This window comes from Amblyraja radiata, chromosome 5, assembly GCF_010909765.2.
Source record: "Amblyraja radiata isolate CabotCenter1 chromosome 5, sAmbRad1.1.pri, whole genome shotgun sequence".
Taxonomy (NCBI): Eukaryota; Metazoa; Chordata; class Chondrichthyes; order Rajiformes; family Rajidae; genus Amblyraja; species Amblyraja radiata.
The window spans coordinates 94,693,275-94,703,380 of NC_045960.1; the positions used below are offsets into that span (position 1 = coordinate 94,693,275).

At 44.5% G+C, this 10,106-nt stretch overlaps 1 protein-coding gene across 1 annotated transcript in view; it reads left to right on the forward strand.

The window, feature by feature from the left end:
• cog2 (component of oligomeric golgi complex 2) overlaps positions 1 to 9,478 on the forward strand; it is a 61,804-nt gene extending 52,326 nt beyond the window's left edge. The window contains exons 15-18 of the mRNA XM_033021831.1: positions 49 to 191; positions 6,525 to 6,664; positions 7,426 to 7,609; positions 8,864 to 9,478. Coding sequence (XP_032877722.1) covers positions 49 to 191; positions 6,525 to 6,664; positions 7,426 to 7,609; positions 8,864 to 8,965 — 569 coding nt within the window. The 3' untranslated portion in view covers positions 8,966 to 9,478. The remainder of the gene's footprint in view (positions 1 to 48; positions 192 to 6,524; positions 6,665 to 7,425; positions 7,610 to 8,863) is intronic.
• The last annotated feature ends 628 nt before the right edge of the window (positions 9,479 to 10,106 follow it).

Sequence of the window (10,106 nt, forward strand, 5' to 3'; positions counted from 1 at the left end):
TATTTTCTATGTTTCTATGGTGCTAATCTGTATTTCTCCCCCTAACAGAAGCACTGGCAGAGTCTCAGACTTCTTTGAAAAACAGTATACCACCATTAAGTGACAAGATTATTGAAGAAATCAGTGAATCCTGTTTCAGTTATCTTAAAAATGCTTCTGAGGTCCCCAGGCTCTATCGGAGGACTAACAAGGTGAGCATTTAACAATTGCCATCTTTGTTTTTGTTGTAAGTGGAATAACATACACTGACACGTGAACATTTTAAAGCAAGCAGCAGTTAGAACGCAGTCATAATGGACCAGATAATCTGTCTTTGGGCTCCATCAGTTCTTTAGCAGGAAAATATTAACACAAAATATACCTATCTCACCTGGACAAATGAACAACACCTGAACAATTAGCTGCTGCCTTACAGGACCTGGGACCTGGGTTGGATCCTGGCCTCGGGCGCTGTAGTGTGGGGTTTACACGTTCTCCCTCTGCAATTGTGGGCTGCATCAGTGAGGGAAGGGAAGCTGAATACAGAGGTGTAGTCAACGACTTTGTTGAGTAGTGTGGGCTGAATCACCTGCAGCTCATCACCAACAAGGCTGAGGAGTTTAGACAATAGACAATAGGTGCAGGAGTAGGCCATTCGGCCCTTCGAGCCAGCACAGCCATTCACTGTGACCATGGCTGATCATCCACATTCAGCACCCCGTTCCTGCCTTCTCACCATATCCCCTGACTCCGCTATCTTTAAGAGCTCTATCTAACTCTCTCTTGAAAGCATCCAGAGAATTGGCCTCCACTGGCAGAGACAGAGAATTCTCCTGACTCACAACTCTCTGGGTGAAAAAGTTTTTCCTCATCTCCGTTCTTAAACTGAGCCCAGGTTCTGGACTCCCCCAACATCGGGAACACGTTTCCTGCATCTAGCGAGTCCAATCCTTTAATAATCTTATGTTTCAATAAGATTCCCTCTCATTCTTCTAAATTCTAGAGTATACAAGTTCAGCCGCTCCATTGTATCAACGTACAGTCCCACCATCCTGGGAATTAACCTTGTGAACCTACGCTGCACTCCCTCAATAACAAGAATGTCCTTCTCAAATTTGGAGACCAAAACTGCACACAATACTCCAGGTGTGGTCTCACTAGGGCCCAGTACAACTGCAGGATCTCTTTGCTCCTATAATCAACTCCTTATGAAGGCCAACATGCTATTAGCTTTTATCACTGCCTGCTGTACCTGCATGCTTACTTTCAGTGACTAATGAACAAGGACCCCCAGATCTTGTTGTACTTCCCCTTTTCCCAGCTTGACACCATTCAGATAATAATTGCCACCAAAGTGGATAATCTCACATTTATCCACATTAAACTGCATCTGCCCACTCACCTAACCTGTCCAAGTCACCCTGCATCCTCATAGCATCCTCCTCACAGTTCACACGGCCACCCAGCTTTATGTCATCTGCAAATTTGCTAATGTTACTTTGAATCCCTTCATCCAAATCATTAATGTATATTGTAAATAGCTGCGGTCCCAGCACCGAGCCTTGCGGTACCCCACTAGTCACTGCCTGCCACCCTGAAAGGGACCCGTTAATCCATACGCTTTGTTTCCTGTCTGCCAACCAATTTCCTATCCATGTCAGCACTCTACCCCCAGTACCACGTGCTCTAATTTTGCCCACTAATCTCCTATGTGGGACCTTATCAAATGCTTTCTGAAAGTCCAGGTACACTACATCCTCTGGCTTTCCCATGTCGATTTTCCTAGTTACATCCTCAAAAAAATTCCAGAAGATTGGTCAAGCATGATTTCCCCCTCGTAAATTCATGCTGACTCGGACCGTTACTGCTATCCAATTGTGCCGCTATTTCACATTTTATAATTGACTCCAGCATCTTCCCCACCACCAATGTCAGGCTAACTGGTCTATAATTCCCTGTTTTCTCTCTCCCACCTTTCTTAAAAAGTGGGATAACATTAGCTACCCTCCAATCCACAGGAACTGTTCCTGAATCTATAGAACAATGGAAAATGATCACCAATGCGTCCACAATTTCTAGAGCAACTTCCTTAAGTACTCTGGGATGCAGACCATCAGGCCCTGGGGATTTATCAGCTTTCAGTCCCATCAGTCTACCCAACACCATTTCCTGCCTGTAAACAAGAGCCAAAGTCATTGCGTGGTTTAAACACGTCTTTAATAATCACTTAGCAGCACTAGGATAACTGGTCGTCAGTACACCTTAGCTGCTCGAACCCAAGTGCCGGGGTGGGGCGTTAGTAAGAGTGTCAGTATGGGTGTTGTGAAGGGGTGGAGTTAATGGTGCTGGCTTGTGTGTGATTGGTTCACATGCACTCAATCTACATCCTTCCCCCTTGGGATTAAGTGTGGAAAGGGCACCCATGCCATGGAGTTAAACATACTCGCCATATCTGTCTGGTGGTCTGCTGACGCGTCCCGAGCGCGTGCGGACCCAACCCTCCCCTCCCTCTCCCGAAAGATGGGACGGAGATCCAGGAGGTGAGAATGGCGCGGGAGAGGTTTGTGGGGACCGAAAAGGAGGACATGCGGTAGGTGAGACCCCGTGGTTAGTGGAGACCGAGGGACGAGGAGGGGTGTAAGGCTGCCTAATGTGAATTTCCTTCAGTTCCTCAGTCACGCTAGATCCTCTGGCTACGAGTACATCAGGGAGATTGTTTATGTCTTTCTTAGTGAAGACAGATCCAAAGTACCTGTTCAGCTTGTCTGCCATTTCCTTGTTCCCCATAATAAATTTACCTGTTTCAGTCTTCAAGGGTCCAACTTTGGTCTTAACTAATTTTGTCCTCTTCATGTACTTTTACTATCCTCTTTTATATTGGCTAGCTTACCTTCGTACCTCATCTTTTCTCCCCGTATTGCTTTTTTAGTTATCTTCTGTTGCTCTTTAAAAGTTTCCCAATCCTCTGGTTTCCCGCTCATCTTTGCTATATTATACTTATTCTCTTTTATTTTTATGCTGTCCTTGACTTCCCTTGTCAGCCACAGTAGCTCCTTACTCCCCTTGGAATCTTTCTTCCTCTTTGGAATGAATCCATGAATGAACTGATCCTGCACCTTCTGTATTATTCCCAGAAATACCTGCCATTGCTGTTCCATTGCCATCCCTGCTAGGGTATATTTCCAGTCAACTTTGGCCAGCTCCTCCATAGTCACTTTTGTTCAACTGTAATACTGACACTTCTGATTTTCCCTTCTCCCTCTCAAATTTTAGATTCAAACTTATCATGTTATGCTCACTACCTCCTAATGGCTCCTTTACCTCGAGTTCCCTTATCAAATCCGGTTCATTACACAACACTAAATCCTGAATTGCCTTCTCCCTGTTGGACTCCAGTTCAAGCTGCTCTAAGAATCCATCTCGTAGGCACTCCACAAACTCCCTTTCCTGGGGTCCAGCACAAACCTCATTTTCCCAGTCTACCTGCATGTTGAAATTTCCCATAACAACCCTAGCATTACCTTTGCGACATGTCAATTTTAACTCGATTCAACCTGCACCCTATATCCAGGCTACTGTTTGGGGGCCTGTAGATAACTCCCATTGTGTCTTTTTACCCTTACAATTCCTCAGTTCTATCCATACTGACTCTACATCTCCTGATTCTATGTCACCCAACGCATGGAACTGAATTTCAATCCTCATCAACAGAGCTACCCCACCTCCTCTGCCCACCTGTCTGTCTTTTCGATAGGAGGTACACCCTTGAATATTCAGTTCCCAGCCCTGGCCCTCTTGCAGCCATGTCTCTGTAATTCCCACAACATGATACTTGCCAATTTCTAACTGAGCCTCAAGCTCATCCACTTTACTTCCTCAGGCTCATCCACTTTATTTTGTGATGTACTTTAGGAGGAGAGGAACACCCCTGTCCCCTGTCTCCATCAATGGTGTGGATGCGCAGTTTACCAGGGAGTACAAATACATTGGAGTGTACCTAGACAGATAACTGGTCTGGTTCAGGAATGCTGAAGCCCTGTACAAGAAGGGTCAGAGCCGGCTGTACACTTTGAGAAGGTTCCGCTCCTTCAACGTCTGCAGTAAGATGCTGCAGATGTTCTTCCAATCGGTGGAAGCCAGTGCCATCTTCTTCACTGCCATGTGCTGGGACAGCAGGGCGAAGGCTGCGGACACCAATAGGATCAACAAACCCATCAGGAAGGCCGGCTCCGTCCTGGGGCCGGAGTTGGATTCATGGGAGGATGCTTCTTCAGGAGATCCTTCTTCCCAGACTGAGACTGACTCCCCTCCCCCCCCCCCCCCCATCCTCAATCTTTGCAAATCCCCCAAGCCATTCCACTCATCACTTTAATTTCATGTTTCATGTAGTTTGTGTTTTTTATGACTTTTGGCAGATCAATTTCCCTCCTGGGATAAATATAGTTCTATCGTATCGTGACCGCACGGGTTCCCTCCTGGTGCTCTGATTTCTTCCCACATCCCAAACATATGCGGGTTTGTAGGTTAACCGGCCTCTGAAAATTTCCCGTAGTGTGTAGGGAGTTGATAGCATAGAACTGATGATCGGTGTGGACTTGTAGGGCTGAATGGCCTGTTTCCATGCTGTATTTCTAAACTAAACTAAATTGCTGCATTAATGGGGTCTTGGGGATGTAGGTTATGCGATTATTCATAATTTTAGAGCATTTTTCAATTTGATATATTATCAATAGATTGGCTAAAATCATGCTGGTGTACATTTTAGAACAAGGTTGGGAGGACAAGGTGGGGAAAGTGATGACAATCTTAGAATGGACGAGCCAAAGAGCCACCTTGTTAATTTAAACCATTAGAGGCTACCTGGAGGAAGGAAGGAAGGAATGAAACAGCTTGACAAATGTAAATGAGAAGACAAGTTTATATATTGAGGCCATTTTGTGTTTTGCCTTTGAATTGAAAGTTCAATCTGTGTAATTAGTTATCAGAAATTTCAGATGCTAAGCTGCACAGAAGTTTAACCGCATGTCTTGAAGTAAGAATCGAGTGGAAGTGTGGTTGTGTCAGTCAGGGAAAGGAAATAATTACAAAGAAACGAAAGCAATGGTTAAGAGCAATGGAAACAGTGAAGTCCGTGGGATCAGACAACAACTCTGCCTTAGTACTGCCCTCCAGAATTCCCCGTGCCACTAGCTTATCTATTCCATGTACAGTTACAACATTGGCATCTCGTGACTTTGTGAAAATTGCCCAGGTACTTCCTGTTCAGAAAAAGCGGGAGAAATCCAATCTGCCCATTTACTATTAAATCAGAAAATGTGCAGAAAATCAACTGAACCACTTGCATATATCTACAATGACGCAAGCTTCAAGGCACGTCAGGAATGTAAAAGAATACACTTCATTTGCCTGGATCAATAAGAAACTTGACACCCAGGACAATATTACCCACTTGACTGTTGACCACTTGAAAGTTGCACCCTAGGCACCACTATAAACTTTCATTCCCTCACCGCCGGTGCTCAGTGGGTATAATGTAGACCTTCTACAAAAAGCACTAGTTCCTCACCTAGGCTTCTGCAGCAGTACTTCCCGATCATATGGAATCTAAACCAAGAAGGGCAAAGGCAGCAAATGCCTCGGAACGCCATCACCATCAGGTTCCCCTCCAAGCACGATCCTACTTGAATAATATGTAGCCTGTAAATTGTTGCTGGGTTTAAATCTTGGAGCAACCTCCCCTAAAGCATGCAAAAGGACTTTCACCTGGAGGACTGCTGCGGCTCACCATCTCAAAGGTAGTTGGGATTGGTCAACAAACATGGTGGTGCAGCGGCAGAGTTGTTGCCTCACAGCGTCAGAGACCCGAGTTTGATGCTGACTATAGCTGCTGTCTGTACGAAGTATACGTTCTCCCCGTGACCTGTGTGGGTTATCTCCGGGTGCACCCGTTTACTCCCACACTCCAAAGACGTACAGGTTTAATGGCTTCGGTAAAATTGAAAAATGTCCTTAATGTGTGCCATAGGGACACAGCCCTCTGGCCCTCCGAGTCTGCTCCGACCAACGACTCCACACACTAGGGACAATTTACAATTATACCAAGCTAATTAACCTACAAACCTATATGTCCTTGTGTGTGGGAGAAAAACGGAGATCCCGGAGAAAACCAGGGGGAGAACATACTAACTCTGTACAGACAAGAACCTGTAATCAGGATCGAAGCCAGGTCCCTGGCACTGCAAGGCTGCAACTCTACCTCTGTGCTACCGTGCTGCCGGTATCTGCTGGCTGAGTTGGTGACAAAAAAATTCCATGACACCATTTTGACGGGGATCGGGTACGTTTACCCCATGGTCTGGCCAATGTCAATTCCCCAGCTAACATCATGAGAAAAGAGTAAACTCTTAAGAAGGCATTCAGATTGCTTTGCAGACATTGCCTGATCTTACCTAGCTTGTACCTACACCCTGCTTGCCGTGTGATTAGATCTCATCTTGATTGCTATGAAGTTTGTGTCATTCTTAAAACATTTTTGTTTTTGTCAGGAAGTCCCAAGCAAGGCCTCCTTGTACATTGAAAATGCTTTGAAACCCCTGTACCACCTTCAGAATCAATATAAGAGCGTTGTGAAAGAAAACCGGATACAGGAGTGGTTATCTGGTGCCATTAGAATTAGCACGGAAAGGTAAGTATTCCATGATACAACTTATCGTAAGTAAACATTCTAACTGTTATTATGTAAGTTACTCTGAATATCCAAGGTTATATTTAAGAGGGAGTTAGATTTGGCCCTTGTGGCTAAAGGGATCGGGGTATGGAGAGAAGGCAGGTACAGGATACTGAGTTGGATGATCAGCCATGATCATATTGAATGGCGGTGCAGGCTCGAAGGGCCGAATGGCCTACTCCTGCACCTATTTTCTATGTTTCTATGTGCAGCACTCGGGAAGCTTTGTAGGCTGGGAGTGAGCTTTGGGTGAGATATTCGTTTTGTTTATTATTGTGCCAAATTGTACACTTATTTTGACTGTGTGGTGGAGATAACAGTCCTGTGACAAACTTGTGAAGAGCCCTGAGTTTTCAGATTATAGCTAAAATTGTTCCTGACCGTGGGTGTTGTCTGTGTGGATTTTGCACGTTCTCCCTGTGACCTCGTGGGTTTTCTGTGGGTGCTCCAGCTTCCCTCCAAATCCCAAAGATGCGTGGACTTGGTAGGCTGTTTCCATGGTCTATCTCTAAACTTAACTAAAATAAAGAACATTGGTTTCTTGTTCCCAATTATTAAAGAGACAATGATTGCTTAAACTATTTCCTAAAATTGAGGCTGGATGAAAGAATGATGGTTTTTGGTTCTTAAAATCATGATTGGATGAAGGCACTTTAGGACACAATGTACAGGGAGAAATTGTTTATAAAAAAAACTCAGGCTGAACGACTTCTTTCCAGATACTACGAAACAGTTTCTGATGTCCTAAGCTCAGTTCAAAAGATGGAGGAGAGTCTGAAGCGACTGAAGCAAGCAAGGAAATCTGCAGCTCCAAGCAGCATGGGAACAACTAGCGGCGGCATCAGTGACGATAATAAAATCAGGTTACAACTTGCTTTGGATGTCGAGTACCTATGGGAACAGGTAGGTCACTTATAGGAGCAGGGAGGTTCAACTGCAGTTGTACAGGGCCTTGGTGAGACCACACCTGGAGTATTGCGTACAGTTTTGGTCTCCTAATCTGAGGAAAGACATTCTTGCCATCGAGGGAGTACAGAGAAGGTTCACCAGACTGATTCCTGGGATGTCAGGACTTTCATATGAAGAAAGACTGGATAGACTTGGCTTGCACTCGCTAGAATTTAGAAGATTGAGGGGGGATCTTATAGAAACTTACAGAATTCTTAAGGGGTTGGACAGGCTAGATGCAGGAGGATTGTTCCCGATGTTGGGGAAGTCCAGAACAAGGGGTCACAGTTTAAGGATAAGGGGGAAATCTTTTAGGACCGAGATGAGAAAAACATTTTTCACACAGAGAGTGGTGAATCTGTGGAATTCTCTGCCACAGAAGGTAGTTGAGGCCAGTTCATTGGCCATATTTAAGAGGGAGTTAGATGTGGCCCTTGTGGCTAAAGGGATCCTATAAGGCAGATTCAGAATACCGAGTTGGATGATCAGCCATGATCATATTGAATGGCAGTGCAGGCTCGAAGGGCCGAATGGCCTACTCCTGCACCTATTTTCTATGTTTCTATGTTTCCTCGGCCCAATTAGGTTGTGGTGCCATGGAATGGGGTTGGTGTTGGTAGGGTGGTGAGGAGACACTTGGAACTGGGTGGTCATAGATATGCTGATTCTCAATGTTTTTATATTTTCTTTATTTTATATTCTGCTATAGGGTGGTACAATGGCGCATCTGGTATAGCTGCTGCCACACAGTGCCAGAGACCCAGGTTCGAACCGGACCGTGGGTGCTGTCTATGTAGAGTTTGCACGTTCTCCCTGTAACCGTATGGTTTTCCACCGGGTGCTCCGGTTTCCTCGTACATCCCAGAGACGTGCGGATTTGTAGGTTAATTGGCCTCTGTAAATTATTACTAATGTGTTGGGAGTGGATGAGAAAGTGGGACAATATAGAACGTGTGCACGGGTGATCGATAGTGGGCATAGGCCAAAGGTCAATGCTGTATCTCCTTAACTAAACTAAACTTTATGGTTTGATTTGAATTATCTTAAAAGGTGTATAAGTTATAATCCCTATTTATTAAAAAAAAGTTACATCCAGTATAAAGAATGCATAATTTAGTAGTAATATCTCACTAGAGTAATACTTCTCTGTTGTAAATGCATTGGTTGTCGAACCAGTTAATTGATCATATTTGCCTTTCTATTTCCCAGGTCCAGAAACTGGGCCTGCAGATGTCATCCTTCACACAGTTTGCTGCTCTGCTGGATATAGTGCAAGCTGCCAAAGGTGCGGCTGCAGTTGAGCCTGTCTGACAGACTGCGGGAGCCGGGAAGAAACAACAAACTCCACTCTCTGGCTGGACTACAACAAACGTTTCATCACACCAGCCGCTTTAATGCTATGTTTCACAGTTATAATTCGCAAGGTGGGCGGGCGTGTGTTGCAAATCTCTTCTTGAGTCTGAGCCGCGATAAATCATGAAGGTGGGATTGCAGCTTGTAAATCTCTGAAGGATGTTTGTGCAATGTAGGTATGGGGTTACTGATCGTTCATTGGTTTGTTGTACAGCCTATAATTCTTAGTGGGGAATTGGACAATATGTTGAGGATGCAGGATTTCAGTGGCTGCATCAGGCAAGTGCAATTTATCTTTCACACTCTTTATATGTAGTTGGAATTGAAACTACTAAGACAAGAACTGTGATTTTTTTTCCTCCCCCCCACTCCAATAGTGGGGAAGAATGTAAAGTAAAGCATTATTCAAATTTTACTATGTCAATGATTTCTCATCTTATTTAAATAAATTAGCAAGGAATTCTGGAGAAATATCTTGCCCGAATAATGGTTGAAATATGGAACTTATTGTTGCTGGTTTGAGCTGAATAGTAGAGATGCATTCCTGATAACTAGGAATATTATTAGAGGTGGGGGAGACAAAAGAATCTGAAAAAGGAGGAAGGTTGGGAGTGAAATGTAGAACCAGAGGGAAGGATGGCGGGTAGAAAGGAATGGAGGGGGGGGGTGAGAAACATGGAGACAAGCGGTGGGGTGATGAGTAGGTGGAGAAGGGGAAAGGAATTGAGTGATTGGGGGGGGGGGGAGGAAGTGGAAAGAAGGTGTGCATGGGTGGGGAGGGAAAATGTTGGGTAGATTAAAAGGGGAAGAATACCTGAAATTGGAGAATTCAACGTCCATGCAGTTGCGTTGTAGACTACCCAAGCAGAATGAGGTGTTCTTCCAATGGTATGTTCTTTGCTCAAGGTTTCAGCGTCCGGACTCCCTTGTGTCACCCTTTTATGAAAGTTCTTCGAGAAGTTCCTTTGTTTTTAATGTCCTTCATTACCATGTATAACGACTGCATGGTTACATTCTTTACATGATCAGAATTACCTGGATACTTCGAACTGTTCAATCATTTAAAGCATGAAATAGATAAAATGTGGTTGGTGTATGG